Here is a 20,699-nt window from a genome sequence, read left to right as displayed (position 1 = left end):
TAAGCCTTGTTCAACACTTGTTCGATGTAGTCACTGAAAGTGATTCACCAAGGCACATCCTACCTTTGGTGATAGATCGAAAAAGTTGCATGCCTTTCTACTGAGAATGGTCTTAACAGTATTCAGGCTAAACATAAGCAATAATGCTTCAAAACTGTTGAAATTTATATTATATATGTTTGAACATGTGATATTGAACTAGGCTCAGAGAAATGACTTGTATATAATTATATCGCAGGGAAACATTATTATACCGAATACACAATACAAAGATATGCATGCCGTGATAGATATACTTGCCACTGTCTTCACTTGTGGATGTGCTCTTGTCTTCACGTTTTCTGGAAGAAAGCATGTTGACTAGTGTTTGGAGTACCTTGTGTAATCGTGTCTTGATATCTGCAAGGAAAATGACATCATTTGTCTCTAAAACCAGTAGAATACGTAAACACTGAATACGAACATGTGACCAATAAGTTACATAATTTACGTTCAGGACGGGTAAAATCTGTATGAATGTGTATATACTGGTGCACAAAATGCCAGGAATAATAGTTTACCTGTCCACGCCCTCCATGTCAATGCCCCAATGACATCTAACTTGTTAGGGCCGGGCGCTGTCCCTGGGCAAGGTTGGGGCGGATGTGATGGTGTGAGGATGTATGGTACCCCGGCTACACTGGGGGATTCTAGGATGTAGGAGGAGGATCTACTTGCAAGCCTTGGTCCCTTGTAACCGTAGGCATTAGAGTCCCAGACATTCTCCCGTTGTCGTACGGGAAGGCTCACCTCTCGTCTGGCACGCTCCACCCTAAGCCTAAACACTTTATTCATCTTCAACGCTGGGCCAGTGGCAGGTTTCTTTCCATCAAAACATGGAATTATTCCCGGGTCAGAAGGACAGGGTCGCTTCACCTCGATTTTGTCATCTTGTTTTAACTTGCGTTGTCTCCGTCGCATTCGAGCTGAGTGACAAAGAAGAAAAGTTAAAAGGATAAAAAAATAAACGTTTGTAGAGCACAGAGTATGTCAACAGACTCTATGTACATGCTATTTAGGCATTGTCAAGCCAAAATAGGGTTGAATAATTGGGCTCATTGAATTTAAATCATTTCACAAAAGCAAATATGAGTAGACTGTGTAGGGCCGTACGCATTATTTAGGCGTCCCCAAGCCAAACCTGAAAGTTAAATAATTAGGCTTCTTTGAATTCAAGCCTGTCAAAAAAACAAGCATAGAATGTGAACAGATTATGCATACATGTTATTTAGGCATTATCAAGCAAAAGCAAGGTGGAATGACTTGGCTTCTTATCTTTGAATTCAAAACTGTTCAAAAAATGCAATGTATATGCAAACAGACTGTATTCACGATGTTTAGGATGAATATTTGGGATTCTTTGAATTCAAAATTAAAAATATTGGGAAAGGAGCCCGTGCAAGGAGGAAAAACTAAATTGCATATTGATGCACGTGACCTAGCGCAACGGACAAGTATTCATACTAGAGGTTTTTAACATTTTGCGCTCTTTTGGAGTGACAACACTACAATATATAAATGTACCACAAATTATGAAATTATGTATAAGTACAAACTTATACCCAAAATGGCTCCGTGACATTTTACTGTTATCTGCATACAGATGGTCTCCGTGACATTTCACTGTTATCTGCATGCAGATGGTCGCTATGACATTTCACCGTTATCTGCATGCAGATGGTCTCCGTGGTATTTCACTTATCTGCATACAGATGGTCTCCATGACATTTCACTATTATCTGTATGCAGATGGTCTCAGTTGTATTTCACTGTTATCTGCATACAGATGGTCTCTGTGACATTTCACCGTTATCTGCATGCAGATGGTCTCCGTGGTATTTCACTGTTATCTGCATGCAGATGGTCGCCGTGGTATTTCATTGTTATCTGCATGCAGATGGTCTCCGTGGTATTTCACTGTTATCTGCATGCAGATGGTCTCCGTGGTATTTCACTTTTATCTGCATGCAGATGGTCTCCGTGACATTTCACTGTTATCTGCATGCAGATGGTCTCTGTGACATTTCACTGTTATCTGCATGCAGATGATCTCCGTGGCATTTCACTGTTATCTGCATGCAGATGGTCTCTGTGACATTTCACTGTTCATCTGCACGCAGATGGTCTCCGTGAGATTTCACTGTTATCTGCACGCAGATGGTCTCTGTGACATTTCACTGTTATCTGCATGCAGATGGTCCCCGTGACATTTCACTGTTTATCTGCATGCAGATTATATATATTGTAAATTATATAGCATCGATTACGTATGTGTAAATGTATAACATTTACCTTTTTCGTACGCTACTGAAAGGTTGTCGGGGACTGAGGTGGACGCGTCGTGTATCCAGTATGAAAACATTGCCGCATTACTTGGGCAAGAAAATCACAGTACGCCAAGCCGACTCTGAAAATACACAAGTGAGATTTTCGCATGTTCTACAGAGCAAAGGTTATACTTTATGGTTGTTGAATATATTTACCTCAGAAGAGACAAACGTAAATGTATTTTGAAGATATTAGGCCTGGACATGTCGTCCTAAATCTACCTTGACATTGGTAGGCACATATAGTGATGCTCGTGCTAATTCTGCAAACCAAGCTCTACTCAAATCAGAATTTAAAAATCATCATAATGCTTAATTGTTAGCCACAGAAGTTGAACTTTTGATAGCTTCCTTTAGAATAACACACCACATCTGTCCCTCATGCATATATTTTCACCAAACCAAGTCGCGTTCAGATATCAAGACATTTGTTTGGCCTGCGCACATTTGAGGAATGTAGTTTCAAGTAAATTATTATTGGTCAGCCTACAACATATTATGTGTAGGTGTGACACAACGGGAATCAGGCGGTATCAATATGCATGGCGCTACAGTATCAGTGTAAGAAGGCATCTGGACCTCCGCAGATTATTATTGTAAAGTTGATTGTGGACATAGACAATGGTCGTCGGCGTCTTTCACTCACCTGTATTTGATGATGAACGGAACCTACAAAATTCTGGAGATCAGTATAGTAAAATTCAGAGGGTATATTGGAATTGCTTGGTCTATCGTTCCGCTACAATTTCTTTCAGAAGACGTCACCACTAATACGTCACAGACATCTGACGTATCCAAGATACCGAACGTGGCGCTAATTAAGACCATCTACTTGTGACGTCACGAGCAAAGCCATATGTAACGTCACGTGAAATGGTAGCGTCACAAAGACATGTCTTTGATGTGGCTCTTATCAGTTAAATGGCCTGGAAAACTTTATAACTTAGTTCGCTATAGGTCAATTTTCTTCTAGAGCTTCGACGACGCCCCAATGGCTGAGCGGCCATATATATATATATATATATATATATATATATATATATATATATATATATATATATATATATATATATAATACTACATATGACGATATATTTCAGAAATATATAACCCTTGTTGAGAGGTGCCGTCGTTTCCTCTCGGTTCTGTAGGTCTGCCTATTCCTACAAAACAAGGTCCATACCGTATCAAACTGAAACATTATACTTCATGGCCACACTCCATCATTAGATAAATTCACCAATGTACATGCCTCGGAACAGATTGATACTGTTTTACCAGTCATTAGCTCCGTGAAAACAAGATACCTTGTTAGTGATACCAGTTTTCAATCGCAACACTGAATCTGCCTCGCACTATATATTATACAGAGAGATAGAAAATCTGCCCTCGGCTTTCAATACGCAACGAACATTCCATACTGTTGCATGTACTACAAGTCACCCGAAGAGTAGAACATCCATAAATCAGCTTTCAATAGTTATACGCATGCTAAGACTTTTGATTCAAACATGTCAAACCAAGGTCCACCATGTTTTGAGTTCGAATTTCGCCAAGGTACATACCGGCTGGTACTCTATAGTCATTGGGTTTCGTTGACAACAATTTATCTTTGAAAAAGCCATAATTATAGCATTATTGGACATTTATAAAACTCGCATAACTTGTTTGATTCAAGATAACATAACATTAAGATAGCTAGACTCCAGTTGCAAAGGTTAGTGAAATTTTCCTGCTCGGTAATTAAATATAAACCCGAAACGAGTCAGATGTACCGAACCTCTGCTTTTATAACTACATAAAGAATATGGTATCGTAATTAAAGTATCATGCAAAAGGTTTTCAGTTATATCGTTAATTCGTGAATAGGATTTCTGATACTAGGCCTGTAAATAGACAGTCGTTTCTCAATGTGGCTCATGAAAAGTTCAACCTCAATCTGGGATAATTTATTTGTTTATTTATTTAATTGGTGTTTTACGCCGTACTCAAGAATATTTCCCTTATACGACGGCGGCCAGCATTATGGTGGGAGGAAACCGGGCAGAGCCCGGGGGAAACCCACGACCATCTGCAGGTTGCTGACAAACCTTCCCACTTACGGCCGGAGAGGAAGCCAGCATGAACTGGGCTTGAACTCACAGCGACCGCATTGGCGAGAGACTTCTGGGTCATTACGCTGCGCTAGCGCGCTAACTAACTGAGCCACGGAGCCCCGTGGGATAATTTATTCCACTGCTTCAACTGTATACATGTATTTATTTACTGCAACTCTATACATATGTATGTATTCATTTATCTGATTGGTGTTTTACATCGAAGTAAAAAAATATGCAATAATCCATGCATGCTGCAACATTATTGTGGGAGGAAAAGTGAGCAAGGCCAGCGGAAAACTCAAAACCCATCCGTAGGTTGGTGTCAAGCCTTTACACGTACACAAACGGAGAGGAAGCCAGCATGGGCTGAACGAATTTAAAGTGACCGCATGGGTGACACTCCGGAGCAATTCTGCGCTTTAACACTCGGCCACTGAGGCTCCTTACGAGCAACAGTTGATTCTTGAAAAATTCGACAAGGGGCAGACAAAAATCATCTGTTGCGAGTTGTTTCTCCTACTTAAACGTGTTTGCAGTAATGAACAACTATCAATTCTTTTTCAAGAATCGCGCGGTGTCATTTCAAATAAATAATAACATTAATAATAAAACATTGCACCACAATTAACGCCAATGAATGATCTTTCGTTCCCGCTGAGCCGCAATGTTTGCATAGTGGAATATAATGCGTAGCATGGTTGATCTTTCGTGACGGTGTTACATGAAATTTTAGTGCAACAGCGTTGGAACTTTTAGCCAGTGGGAGTCCAGTCAGTTGTACTCTATGTAGCTTATTACATGAGCATACACTGGGTGTGTAAGATTATGGACAGTGACTTGGTCTATAGTTATGCGGGAAAGTAAATCTGAATTAAATGAAGCTTCCATATCATCTGGGGAAGACTGACAGTATCTTATACAAACTCTGCCTCATTGACATACCCATACCTCGAAATATCCAAAATGTTCGTAATCAATATGCCACAAAACACACCACCAGTTCACCTTAGTACAAACTCTGTTTTGCAGTTCATTTTTGTGCCTTACACAGTCTGCCAACACATTTAAGTCAGGGCAATCCATAGACACCATAATGAACAGTACACATCTTCATTATTCGCATGATCTCTGTAAGTTTGTAGCACTTAATTGATCTACATTCAGAACTGCAAAAGAATAACAAAATGAACAAAACACCATCTTGAAACTCCTAGTCGAAGGATCAAAAAGCAATTCAAGACGTACGGGAATGTGTAAGTATATTGATTTGAGTTTTCGATGTACTCAAGAATATTACACTTGCACAACAGCAGCCAGAATTATGTTGAGGAGGGCCTTAGAGAAAGCTATGACCAATAGCAGGTTGTTGGAAGACCGCCCAACCTCCGGCAAGACGGGGAAAACAGCATATGAGCTGGACTTGAACTCACAGCAGTCGGTTTCATGGAAGGCTTCCGAGTCATTGTGCCGCGCGAAATGTGTAAATATATACATGTATGTTTATTATGTAGGCCTATACGGAGAACTGTATTCCTCAAAACATACATATATGATTAATTTTTAAATCGTGTGGCGGTTTTCCAAGAACAGGTATTAATGAATTCTATGCGACCCTATACTGTATCCCACAGATAACAAACCCTGAACTATACCTAACGCAGCACACTTTCTTGCACTGCAACGTCAATCTCAATTCAAGAATGGAAGTAATGCCCTAAAGTCTTCATTGTGCAATCTTAGTAATTTGATTGGAGTTCATCGCTGCACGACGGCGGTCAGCCACAAAGGTATAGAAGCCCACCGGCCATGGGGTCGGGGTACAGTTCAGGTAAAGATATCTCGAAATGAAAGAAAAGTATGGAACGAAGTGGTCCATAAGACGGACAAGAACTACGCATAAAAATACCTCATTTTTTCCCTTAGAGTTTAAAAAAAGAGAATTGAACGTATTTGAATGTTTAAAATCTAAGGTGGGTTTTGTCAGCCACATAGCCGGTGCTTAGGTAAGTCTTCTCTAAACTTTGTCTGAAGGTGAATATAAATTAAAAAAAGGTGCTGTGAGGTCAAGATTAAGGGCCTACATTGTCACTGGCAGTATGATTCATAAATCACTCCATAGAATTTTAACACCTGAATGCATTTAAAACCTTTTTAAAAGTCTAAACATATAAAAACAACTACTGTTGTACACATAGCTTTCAGTAGTATATACTCTACACTTCATTTTTTAACTATCTTTTCCTTTAGGGACTGCCTGTCCGAACTGTGAGTGAACCTTCACACCTCGTGTATCATGCCGATTGAAATAAAAGTATCTTCACCACTCGCCTTTCGTCCTCATCTGAAATGGTATATATGTGACCTTGCTCTTTTATTCTGTACAGGTATTTATTTGATGACCAAATGTGTTATAGTCGAATTGTCGTAGCGCACGGAGTCCGTCAGTCTGTATTTTTACGCATACGGTAGTTGCCTGCACGTTTATCAAACTTACACTACATGTGCACTTAAGGATTTCGAAAAACCCATTTCATTTTCGATGGCTGACTATTTGTTCAGGGTCATAGTCATTAAGTTGTATTTTGTGACCAGCCTGTGAACACATCTCGGTCTATTACGAAACTTACATATGATCGCGCTACTTGACCTACTTTTCAAAGTCGCGGAGTTCATTTCTCTATAACCTTGTCAAAACTTGTCTTTCACTTTTACTGAAAGTAAACCATGTAACGTAATAGAATCCTCATTTTTCATTGACCTTGATCTGTGCACCAGTTACTTTGTAAACACACTATCTTTCGCAACGGCGCTGAGGGGTATTTAATATCATTCCATGGTAGGTTTACTTGGTGAATGGGGGGAGGAAACTGAAGTGCCCGGGATAAACCACTGACCTTCGTAGGTAACTGACGAACTTTCATGAGGAACACATTACAGAGCCTTTTGTCAAGGCCAAAGAATGTTTTAGTTCTACAACTACTACACGTTCCATCAATTTCTCAACCTATCCTGTAGGCCTTAAAATGCCGACTTTACTGTACATTCGCGGACATGACCCACAGCCCCGAATACGGTGCATGTTGTTTTTCTAAGGAAACGTTAGAGGTACGTGGATAAATTACAATCAGGAAATATAATACTTATTTAAACATAAAAATGCGGATGAAAGACAATTGATAACAGGAGTCCGTATATAGGGAACATTATATAACAGTTTACTAAACCATCGTCCGGTCAGTCGTCAACTACTAGATAATACAACTGGAAGCTACTGTGCCCACTATATTCCTGTGAGCCCAGTCATCTGTTTCAAGTTATTGCAAACAGAAACTCGGCCCAAACCATTGATCACATTTTTGACATGGCAGAAATGTAATGAGTTCACAATGAAATGTCAATTCAACTGATCTGCGTTTTCAAATTAAGCGTCAATATTTGATACAAGAATCCAGGGTTGATAAAAAAAAAAAAACAAAAAAAACAAAAACAGGCAGAGACCACTTTGGCCACGAGGCTTATGTACGTCATGTCCAACTTGAATATAAAAATTCGCCTATGACCACTACAGTACTTTTATTAAAAGGTCTCTTTGACGTAGCTTCCAGCAGTTATAAATATATGTATGTATATATATAAAATATATCAAAAATAGAATGATTTAAACTTGAATTAACTGCCCAATTCTATCCATTCTCTCCATTTTCGGAGCACGTAGTTCGCTTATATGCTGGATGGCAGAAGTGTGTGGATTAACGTCACAAACTGCGGTTACACGCTGTTAACTGTTTGATATGACATGGTATTTACACGTATACGAGGTAAACCCGTACATACATATTTACACTATAACCATAGAAGGGAGCTATCTGTGTTGACAACGTATCCTTCAAACATCAAATTTTAAAAGTTACAAGATTGACGAAGGAACAGACTGAAACTAGAACAGAACGAGCAGAGTTGTACCTGTTTTCGCAGGTTTAGTGGCAGAACCATATGGTTTCCTCACAACAACATTATCGCTGGAGGGTTCAGTTATTGGGAGCCCTTTTCAGGTCTTAAACGATATCCTATACCGAAAATGCCTGGAAACCGGAAATCAGAAGGAGAACAGGTTGCCGCAATCGATAACAGGTAAAATACTAGCAAATATGAACAAAGGGAACAATAACTGAAAAGACGGAACAAACAGAAGATTTCATGGCAACGAAGAACAAACGAAACGATCCTTGGCAATGGGGAAACTATAACCTTAACTATAAAACAGGAGGGAACAGTAACCAAATGAACAGGTCATTTCCAGCCTATTCACATGTGAAACCTTGAAAACAGCCTTGGATGTCAGCGTGTAGCGCTCGTTTAGAAATGTATGATCAGACGTTGCAGTAAAATGATCCTATAAAGAATGGACAAAACATCTTAATATACAGATTATGCACTGAAGATCTTGGCTATTTTAACAGCTCCTTCCAGAAAAGTCATCTGTCCTTATGTCTCTGCTTTTACTGCCTTTAAATATTACCCTTGACATGACAAAGTATTCTGACAACTTTTGTTGCAAATAAGTCAAATAAAAATGAGATGAAGCCGGAAGACAGAGGTAATTATTTCAAATTTTACCCCAAATGGAAGATGCATGTAGAAAGCAAGTAGTTGAGTGGTGCCACCAGCAGATCCATAATCTACCCTTTGTTATTGGACAAACTGACGAAAACGGTGGTGTAATGGTGCAGCCAGATATGATGAAACCCTGTAATACCTGACCAAAGATACTCCTGTTCTCATACGGAAATAAGGGGATGCACTGAACTCCACTGTCAAAAATAATGAGTTAGCGGTTACTCGGTGCACAAGTTTTCTCTTACGCATCACAGTATGAGCTACCTACATGTATACTTATTACAGAGCTCTCTCAAGTACCCTGCTACCAATAAAATCTTTAAATTCTCCAAGGCCTTAAAATTCAAGGGTTATAACAGATGATACTGAATAGTTACATTACATAGGCGTGCGACAGAATCTTCTCAGCTATCGATATTACAGGTACTGCCATCATTATTTCTCCCAATCACATCAAATAGATTTAAGGGAATCCGCTGGACCTTACTCTGGCTTGGACTTTCAGCTGAGGCAGTTTTTTGTCCAACATTCCTTCTGTCTATGATAGGCAATGAATTTGGGCTTCTTTCATCCACTACATATATGTATACGTAAATGGGAGAATCTTGAGTAAGTTCCTTAAGACAAACACTGTGAGGAGTGTGTTGGTCATGATTTGATTAGCAAATTTAACGCATCTTTATAATATCAAACACTTAACTATAATAATAATAATAGAAAAAAAATTGCGTCATTTTCTAATAATCATCAAACAATAATAATGAAATCGTTTAATGAAATAGAATGTCTGAGAAAACTCTTGATTATTCAAATGAACACAACGTTCTTCACATGGTAAACAACAGAAGAAACAAATGTTAATCCTTGTAACAACAGCTTCCTGAACCCACACACAAATCACATAACATCTTTCAGGTCATGTTTGTGTCACGTGGGGCCAGGCATATTGGGCATCATGTCCATGTAAGGTTGTACGGGGTTTCCCATCATACTGGGAATAGGCGACATTTGGCGGGGTCGTCCTTGTGAATAAATTTGCTGTTGAAATTGTTGAAATTGGGCATTATAGCCCATGCTCCTGCCTCCCGGCTGCATCATGCCCTGTGGCGGACTGGACATGCGCATGGCTGAGGGGTTGGCTTGACGCGACATCATGGGACCCTGCATGGGCATTGAAGACATACTCTGAGCTTGAAATTGCATCTGTTGGCTTTGCATCATGCTGGTCATCATCTGAGGCTGTCCACCCGGGGAGAAAGACGGATTATTGCCATAGGGTACTGAGCCCATTGGCCCCATATTGTTCATGTTACCCATGCCACTGTTCATATGGCTTATGTTGTTCATGCTAGGCCCTCCTCCAGCTGCTGCCATCATAGGATTCATTCCATTGCTCATCTGAGGCATGCTGCCGCTTATATTCATATTACTTGTGGGCATACTGCTCATGGCATTAGGGCTACCCATACCTCCCATTGGGCTACCCATTGGAGGCATTCCTCCAGCCATACTGTTCATCGGTCCCATAGAACTCATTCCATTTTGATTTGGCATACCATGGTGACTTTGGGGACCATTTCCCCTCATCATCATCTGTTGTTGCATTGCTTGCATGGCTTGATTGCTATAAGCTCCACCCATCCTAGGGTTTGGCATTCCTGGGTTTTGTGAGCTATTAGGAAGATAGTTCATTTTGGATGTTGGGATTTTACCCTCAAGATTTGTCATGGGTGAGGGAAATCTGTTCATAAATTCCATTTCTGGGCGTTTCATGCTAGTCATTGATGGATTCATATTATTAGGTACCATTGAGTTACTCATGCCCGTCTGCCCCATGGGGTGGCCCACTGGATTTCCCATTGCACCCTGGGGCATTGGATTTACCATCCCTGGGCCCGGTTGTCCCAGTGGGTTGTTCATGCCAGATTGGCTCATAGGATTTGACATGGCACCTTGAGACAATGGGTTACCCATTCCAGGCTGACCCATACCATTATTGTTCATGCTGGCTTGAGTGGCAGGGGGATTTGCTGGAAGATACTGAATTGTATTTGGAGCCTTTGGCTGAATTTGAATGTTTGCATTTCCAACTCCACTAGCCGGAGCAAAACTCGGAGAACTGTTCATCTTGGCACCAGATACCGGCACCATAGGCCCTGATGGGCCTGTTGGTATTTGTGAAACTGGTGGACTGGGGAACTGTGGTTTGGTCGCATTAGCATGAGACAAACTTTGCACCGAGCTTTGAGATTGGGACATGCTAACAACTGACGACATACCCGGACCACCCGCACTGCCCGACGAGGGAGGCACACCACTCGCTCCAATGGGCATACCTACATGAGGTGGTGCTGATGGATCATTGTTCATTTGCTGAACTTGCATAGATGGGTTATAGTTACTAGGAGCATTGACACTTTGAATGTTCAACTGTTGTATTGACATTGTGGCATTGACATATGTATTGTTGACACTGGGTTGGCCTGAGTTTGGAGGCATACTGCTGCTGGTGGGGCTTGTTGATGAAGGAGGATGGCCATTCCCTTGCCCTGGATTACTCATTTGACCCTGAATCTGAATGCTGTGGAAAGGTCCACCCTGCATCATATTCTGCTGCATTTGATTTGACAAATGTTCAACACCTTTGGCCAGATTAGCCAGGCTGGCTGAGGTTATATTTGACATAGCAGTTTTTGATGTTGGTGTGTTTGGACTGCCCACTGGGGGAGGGTCATAATGAGACAGTCTCATGCTGGCTCCTGAAAGTGGGGATGGGCCAGGCCTCGATATTGAGGGACTTCCCAAGGCTCCAGGGTTGGACACCTGATGAGAGGCAGCCACGGGTGACTTGTTAGAACCTGGTCCATGAGCATGTAACGGCGAGTTCACAGACTGATTATGAGGAAAATGATTATTCTGAGAGTCTGAGGTTGAGCTTTGTTCATGATATGCTGAATTGAGTTGTTTTGTGATGGTTAACTCTTGCCCTTCAAACTGATTGAGGTAATTCATTTGCTGTGGTGAAGGTGTTGGTTGCAGATTTTTGTAAAGTTCCTCCATGTCTTCCCTCTTCCGTTTCTGAGCTTGGGCATAGCTTGGGGGAGGTTTAGGCCCTGAAGAGTTATTCACGTTGCTTGAGCCTGGACCAGGACCAGGCCCCCCCATCATAACCTCGGGCTGAAATTGTTCAGGATTACCCGCACGGTGCAAATGTCCAAGCATTTTTCTACTAGCTGGCATCCCATTATGGAACTGTCCCATGGGCATAGGCGGCATGTTGACACCTCCTGGTCCAGGCATCATGCCTGGTTCAAAAGGCCCCATAGGAGATGACATGCCTGGGTTCATAGCTCCTGTAGGATCTAAGGCATCCATGGATGGCCTCCGCTGAGCGGGGCCTACAAACATCCCTAACGGGTCCTGCGGATCAGAACTTTGAGCAGACATTTGGGGAGATGATAACGGTCCATTTGTGTTTGGTGAGGTAGGGTTGTTCATGCCTATTGACCCATGTCTCTTATGAGCAATAGAACTGTGGTAGGATGGGGGAGGCCCTTGAGAAGGGTGTTGCTGCATCATTTGCTGAGCCATCTGATGTCGCATCCTACGACCTTTGTCCATCATGAATTCCTGTTGCAACCGCACCCACTCCCTTTGTGCAGGAGTCATGTTTTGCATATTCTGAGGTTGTGGGCCTGGGCCTGGTCCAGGACCAAACTGTGACATATTTTGTGACATCATGAACTGTTGTTGTGATGTCATCATATTGTTAGGAGGGCTTATGGGCCCAGGAGACATCATCATTCCCTGTTGAGATCCCATATTGGGCTGAGACGCCATCATGTTGTGTTGAAACATTCCCCCAGGCATGTTCCCCTGCATCATGCCAGGGCCACCAGGAACACCTGGGCCCCCTGGACCAAACATCTGCTGTTGTCTTTGTTCAGGGAACAACATTTGTTGTATTTTGCGTAGATTTGCTAACTGTTCCTCTCTCCTATGCAATTGTTCTGGAGTCAAATTTTCATTGGGAACTTTGCTTTGAAGCAAGTTCGCCTGAGCAGCACTATGTCCCCCATCCATAAACATATCAAAGCCAGGATTGCCTGGCATCATTGGGAAATTGGGACCTATTGGTCCACCAGGTCCCTGCATATTTGAGGGCATGTTGGGGTGAGTAGGAGAAAACCCAGGGTTCACAGGTGGGAAATTCATTCCTTGTTCCTGAAGGTTGGCATTCTGTTGCTGCACCCACTGGGCGACCTGGGCAGCACTAGATGTAGGGTTGTTTGCTCCTGGCATGCGCGGTCGTGGCTCGTTCTTCATCATGTTCACATGAGGCGGCCTCATGTTAGCCATGCTGTAGAGAGGCATTCCTGCTGACTTGTTCAAGTGGGAGTTCTTCAGGGGGTGCTTCTAGGAGAAATGGTAAAGACAGAAATAGACATGATGGACAATATAACAAGTAGCATATAAAGAATGCTTATCTTTACTGAATAGTTGGTTGTTTGATTGATGTTTACAAAGATTATCTCACCATGGACATTATCACAGCTTGCAGTAAGCCAAAAATTTGTTTTTACCAATGTAATACTGTGAATGCAAGAGTTCTAGTTTTACATACAAAAACACACTTTCATATTTAACAAGCAAACTTTGGACTGCAGTTGCTTTTCGATATTAGAACAGATCATATCATAAGAAAACCTACAACACACCTGTAATATCTTCTTGGTACCTGGTTGGTCCATATGAAACGCCAATATAGATTTGTATTGTCCTTGCATAACACATTCTGCAGCCTGATTGGCTAAACCTGTGGAAAATACGAATATCTGATTCTGCTGTTGCATAAACGGTGCATCCATGGACATGGGAGGCTGTGAATGGACACCCTGCTGAGATACTGGTGGGGCAGGTGGCTGATGATTGGGTAATGTAACTGTGGGAGGAGCCTCGTCAAGGGGTGGAACCAATGGTTTGTCTTCACCACCTGTTAACATAGTCAAATGTATAAGGACTGAATGATTTCTGACAATTTCCTGGATCCAATATTACTACTGTTATCACGACTGTACTATGCATTCCAAAAAAAAAAGACAGGCACAATTCTACATGAGAAAGAATTGTAGCACTACATGATAGAAGGGATAGACAACCACACTCAGATTCATTCATATACTCGAACTTTAATTTAACTTTATATACCTAATTCCACCAAAGATCCGATAACATATAGACATGCAACATTTGACACAAGATGGTCTCTTCAAGCCTTGCCTAGGACTTCTGAACACATGCATAACTTCGTAACTTTGTTATTCTCAATATTTAACAATAACATATACTTAAGATGTATAACAGCCATTGTTAACACAGTCGTGGTAAAAGTTTTCTTTTCATGCAGTAATGAAAACAAAGGACCAAAAAGAACGTTTATTTCTTTGACAGCGATTGGGTGTGGTTGGAGGTGGTGGCTGGGCATGTATTATTATCCTCTCACATTTCAAATAATAACGCAAACTATGACAGCAAAATACCTTTTTTATTCTCCTGGAGAGTCTTATCAGTCCCATTCTCCAACTTTAATTTCACATCTAGACGAAAGGTAAACAAAAAACGTTACCAAACATTTGTTAAGAGTAACTACTGTAATTCTTCAACAACATGTTTGTGCAGACTGATAAAATTATACTTTTTGTAAAGTCCTAAAATTGGTCAATCCAACCAAGTTTGTCTTAAAAATCAAATGAAAAATGTACATAAATTGCTCTGAAAGTTGTTCTCTTATGTGAAAAGGTTGAGGAATTAGGGTACTATGGGATAACACCACGGTAAAACCTTTGTGCCATTCCCTACAGGCTCTACAGGCTTAACAAATTGGGTGTCAACTGCTATCTCAAGATGATAACACTTATACAACGGCTGTCTTCGTTACTTAATGAAGGATACAAGATTAAAGCACACTGTGACCCAGGTATATGCAGGTGGGATTTCTCTCTGTAACAGAGAACAGTCTCTGCTAATTTCTTTGAACTCTGAAGCTCACTGGTGAATAGTGAACAACATGATTAATGCATCATTTTCCAACGTGTAAATTTCACAGATCTCCTGTGTTGTTTAGTAAGCAACACACTGATAAACCATTGATAACATAATGTCAAAAACATGGAATTCATTATTTTGAACATCACTGAGATGGATTGGAGAGTACAGTCACGGTGCTGATCTGCCATCCATAGCTGAGGTACATATGACCTGCCCATCAGCCTGGGTGTCAATGAATCCCCCAGAGCGATCTGTAAGCTGTCATCTCTGGTTATTACCTGTAGGGTAAGAAGCCAGGCAGAAGCAGGATGGGGAGTGAAGCCTTATTAGGGCTGCTGACAAGGTTAGCCAGTGAGCAGGCAGAAGCCTCACATTTTATTATCAGACCTAATGGTCAGCTATGGCGAGTTCTTGTCACACAATTCCACATGATGAAAGACTCAGGCGATGACAAATAATGCTACTTATAGTAGATCAATCCAGAACACACCATTCTGCCCTGTGTCCAGCAAACCGGACTTACAGGATCAGCTGCTAAAGAATTATCTCCCCTTGGCCAGGTACACTTTTCACAGACCCGATAACTCTAGCCTACATATGCTTTAGATAAACACACAGCACCACTGCGATAAACAAAGCATTTTCATATGATGCTACATTAAAAAAATAAGGGAGCACTTGTTAAAAGTATAATCAGGAATAAAATGATATTTCAACTTTTCAAGTAACCAGGTTATGAACAGTTTATGTAGCAAGCTGAAGTCTACTGATTGTGATACTTTTACCTTGCAGATCTCTTCTGATTTATTTATTTTTGCCCTCAATAGTTGTACTCACCCACTTCACCGTTGGGCATTGGGTTAGGGTTCTGCGGGGGGATTCCACCGCTTTCTGGCTCTACGCTCTTCACGGCCTCTTCTTTCATTTCCGCTTTCACATTTCCTATCTCACATTTCACACTGTTTCCACTGGTTTCATTCGGCATTCCATCTGTCTCCTTCAGCATCTCTGGGAACTCCAACTCCTCTGGTAGCGTTACCTCCCCTTTCTTGGCTGGACAAAGACTGCTCTCGACAGACTTAGCACTCTGAAACAAACCAGAAGTAACATAAAACATCTTGTTCTACTTCATATCTTCATGAAATGCGATCCGCACTACTAAACCCTCAAGTTATAATAAAACTAGAGTAAAATTTAAAGTTGAGTCAAATGACATCCCATGAAGGCCTCACTGAATGAATAAGTTAATTATTTATGTAGATTTTCCGTCATCAACAATAATCTATTCAAAACACCATGAGGAATCTATGTTCATGTAGAAGTCATTCATAATTTAATTAAGACAATCTTGATGTACTCACATTATGGTAATGAGGCAGAGAAACAAAAAACTAATTCATATATATTCGTTTAAAGTTCAAAGCAAACTTCAGTCATGTCTTCTACCTACTAATAAAGGTACACAGACAGGGTTCATTTGATCAAAGAAGGGGAGTAGAAAACTGCAAGATAATTGTAAACTTTTATTAAGACAAAAAGACTGCACCAACATTCTATATGAGCGCACATATTCGCCAATGTTATGTTATTTACTACATCAAACAAAACTTATAAAATGTTAATAATACGAAATCGACATCCTACAACAAAATACTTCAGCAGAGGTAAGACACCACTGACATTTTGACTGCGGCGAAATATCCAACTTTCAAAAAAAATAAAAACTAAAAAAAAAAAAAAGACTTGTAAAAACAGGAACAAATTGCCTTTATTTAGCACTTCCAAACATAGCACTCACTACATTAGGGTCAATAAGCTCTTCAAAGCAAAGATCACCAAGCTAAGACAGTAAAACCTCCGCACAGCATAATCCTATTTTATACTGCTGAAAACAGCTTGAGTGGGAATAAACTGAGCTTAACCAAGTCGAGTCTGGGGAAGGACAATAAGTGTAGAGGCAATACTGAAGGTGTTGTGCTGATGAACCCTTAGGCTATGGCAATAGTAGCAGCAACTTGAGCTGGATTAGCCAGATTAGAACAGTGAGAAGCTTCTTACCTCTAATTGAGCTCTCACTAAGGGAAACAACTCATCACTCAAGTAATGGAATAGCTCTTTCTCCTGGGGGTTGGTTGTTTTGCGGAACTGCTTGAGAAAAAACCTCCAGTCTTTTAATGTAACACACACTGTCTCCCAATCTTTCTTTCCTGCTTTTCTTGATGTATTTTCTTTGTACAGTCGTTGATCTGAAAGGGTGGAAGGTTGAGAAGGGAATGGTAATGTCAATGGATAGTTTGAGCTGGATCAGAAAATTCAGCCAGTCTAAAAGCTTGGCAAAGACTGAACACTGAAGGAACTGATGGCTGTGTTCTGAGAGTAACTGGTGCTAATCTCTGCACACAGTTGGACACGGACAGACGGGATGGCCACCAGTACCATCTCTCTGTCTGCCAGATTCTTAGAAATAGCCAAAATTCTCTGCCAAATTACTGCAGTGCTGCAGCTTTTGGTCATTTCCGTATATACAGAGGGACGATGAGCTGTAGCCATTGAAACGATTGAGAGAAGGTCTTCGCACATGGGTCTCCGTCAATGGGAGAGAGAGCAGAAATGTTATAGGGTTCTGTTTGTGCAGCGGTGGTGAGCAAACACAAGCAGAGATTCTCCATCAGTCTAATCCCCCGACAACAATTACTCTGTCATCAGGGAACTCGGGAATTTATTGATCAATTTCATTGAGAGGGAATCGCAGCCTGTTTATGTTTGCCAGGCAGTCAGGCGGCTGTCATTAGGAATTTTCACTGTCTTAATCAGCCTTGCATTATTTCACTCCATAGACCTCTATTGGCAGTAAAACACTACTGCCTTGGAGCAACAGTCACAGTTTACGCGTCCTATCTAATTAAATTTCAAATCGCTTTAGAGTCAAAAACTTCAATGGTAAAACAGCAATGACGCAAAGTTCTTCACATAACTACCACACAGAGGTAAGCCTGAGACACAGTCAGTAACTTATGGACTACCATATTTATTTGGCTACGAATGTTATAAAGGGAATACCGTGTATAAAAAAAATCAATATCAGCTCACGGTGAAAGCCATTTCCTTTCTGAATAATAAGTGAATAACCTTAACAGTGCTGTCAGTCGCCTTGCAAAGAGAGATCTGGCTATTAACATACCAAGATATTACGCAGACCGAATGTCAGCCGTCAGCCCATGATGACGTCCAGAGAGGCCTATCCTTCATAATTACCCGCTGCACGGATATCACTTATAAATACTGCGAGCCAGCTAACTTCCAGAAAACACTTCTACAGCAGACAATAATATTGCGGATGAGTGTAAAGCTGTCATAACCAACATCTGCTGACCTGAAGCCTAATCTTGAGTGTTGTCAATGAGGGAAAGTGGGCTGGGCCGACAGAGACAGAAGCCACCCACTCTGGTGACATCAACACCACTAAAAGACCATCACCGCCCATCATGATCAACCAACCTCCAGGAGAGGCAACTTAATCACTCATGTGACATGCACATACGTGTATCCCTGAGCAAAAGTTCACCCCTATCTACGAGCCAACTTCGTAAGCTACTATACAATACCACAGCAAACAGTTCTTATTTACACTTGAATCTCAACCCTTTTATAAACATGGTTACATTAATAAGTAGACAAGAGAGACTATCAGTATGCCAAAATGCCTGCAAGATTCTTCCACATAATGTCTTTTGATTTTAGTTAGATATCATACACCAAGAAAAAGTGGCATGGCTTCTAATTCATACAACCAATAAATCCCCAATATCCCAAACATGGCAGAACAGAATCTGTCTTCATATATGTAAGACTTGGCAGACAAATTGACTAAGAGACTGAAGACAGTGAATAATGGATTAGAGCTATATGACTGATTAGACACTTGGTACAACTGATTAGACACTGATTAAAACAACTTGTACAAATTTGAACAGTAGCTTAATAATAATACATTTGCTGTGGACAAAACTGTCTGATCTACATGTATTCAATTCTTCCGTGTCACATTAAATAATGTACTTCCACTTCCATATCCACAATACATTATCAAGGGTTCTTCACTTACTCAAAAGTGAAACGATCATGGTATACAAAAATATAAAGGACCAAAACACTGTAAAACCTGTAAGAAATGGAAAAATATAGCAGTATTACAATCAAGATTATCTTAAAAACATTGTAAAAATGTACCTGAAATACTGTGGCCAAGATTAAGATCATATACTTTAACTAGGAACGGCAGCTGATAACCTACATAAATCGCTTCACACCAGGGGTACGAAATACAATTGGATACTCAGCAATATCCATCAAACCCACATTCCAATTACAAATTGTGAAGTAAATACTAACAGCAGAAAATAGTGAATATGCATATGCTCTGCCGACATGTAGATATTAAACATGACCAGAAAGTGCACACTTTCTTCATCAATAAATACTGATAAATGTGACCATCCAGCATGGTCAGTAAGGAAGAATTCATATTAGATGGTGACCATCAATCAGCATAAACTCCATACAAATGTGAATACAGATCATGACCAGTGTGACGATATCCATGACAGATGGTAACTATCAATCAGTAAAAACCCCACACAAATGTGAATACAGATCATGACCAGTGTGACGATATCCATAATGGATGGTAACTATCAATCAGTAAAAACCTCACACAAATGTGAATACAGATCATGACCAGTGTGACGATATCCATAATGGATGGTAACTATCAATCAGTAAAAACCCCACACAAATGTGAATACAGATCATGACCAGTGTGACAATATCCATAATCGATGGTAACTATCAATCGGTAAAAACCTCACACAAATGTGAATACAGATCATGACCAGTGTGACGATATCCATAATGGATGGTAACTATCAATCAGTAAAAACCCCACACAAATGTGAATACAGATCATGACCAGTGTGACGATATCCATAATGGATGGTAACTATCAATCAGTAAAAACCCCACACAAATGTGAATACAGATCATGACCAGTGTGACAATATCCATAATGGATGGTAACTATCAATCGGTAAAAACCTCACACAAATGTGAATACAGATCATGACCAGTGTGACGATATCCATAATGGATGGTAACCATCAATCAGCAGAAACTCCACACAAATGTGAATGCAGATCATAACCAGTGTGACAATATCCATGATGGATGGTAACCACACAAATGTGGATACAGAGCATGACCAATGTGCAATGTGAAGAAATTTGTGACGGATGGTAACTATCAATCACGAGACACCCCACACAATGTGGATACAGAGCATGACCAATGTGCAATGTGACGATATCCATAATGGATGGTAACCATCAATCACCAGAAACCCCACTCAAATGTGAATACAGATCATGACCAGTGTGACGATATCCATAATGGATCGTAACTATCAATCGGTAAAAACCTCACACAAATGTGAATACAGGTCATGACCAGTGTGATGATATCCTTAACAGATGGTAACCATCAATCAGCAGAAAGCCCAATCAAATATGAATAC

At 40.7% G+C, this 20,699-nt stretch overlaps 2 protein-coding genes across 3 annotated transcripts in view; both read right to left on the bottom strand.

Moving 5' to 3' along the window:
* Positions 1-122: 122 nt before the first annotated feature.
* Positions 123-2,385, bottom strand: LOC135467580 (uncharacterized). Its single transcript, XM_064745353.1, has 4 exons — positions 2,332-2,385; positions 561-965; positions 301-399; positions 123-127 (listed from the first exon to the last, which is right to left on the bottom strand). The coding sequence occupies exons 2-4, from the start codon at positions 958-960 to the stop codon at positions 123-125; spliced, it is 504 nt and encodes a 167-aa protein (XP_064601423.1). The 5' UTR covers positions 961-965; positions 2,332-2,385.
* Positions 2,386-7,666: 5,281 nt separating this feature from the next.
* LOC135466775 (trithorax group protein osa-like) overlaps positions 7,667-20,699 on the bottom strand; it is an 80,798-nt gene continuing 67,765 nt past the window's right edge. Inside the window, exons 7-11 of one of the 2 annotated variants that reach the window (XM_064744445.1) lie at positions 17,189-17,376; positions 15,968-16,217; positions 14,623-14,679; positions 13,801-14,075; positions 7,667-13,498 (exon numbers count right to left, since the gene is read on the bottom strand). In XM_064744445.1, coding sequence (XP_064600515.1) covers positions 10,010-13,498; positions 13,801-14,075; positions 14,623-14,679; positions 15,968-16,217; positions 17,189-17,376 — 4,259 coding nt within the window. In that variant the 3' untranslated portion in view covers positions 7,667-10,009. The remainder of the gene's footprint in view (positions 13,499-13,800; positions 14,076-14,622; positions 14,680-15,967; positions 16,218-17,188; positions 17,377-20,699) is intronic. The other variant, XM_064744446.1, reaches the window with a different exon arrangement.

This window comes from Liolophura sinensis, chromosome 6 (genome assembly GCF_032854445.1).
Source record: "Liolophura sinensis isolate JHLJ2023 chromosome 6, CUHK_Ljap_v2, whole genome shotgun sequence".
Taxonomy (NCBI): Eukaryota; Metazoa; Mollusca; class Polyplacophora; order Chitonida; family Chitonidae; genus Liolophura; species Liolophura sinensis.
This window is presented reverse-complemented; position numbering and strand designations above follow the sequence as displayed.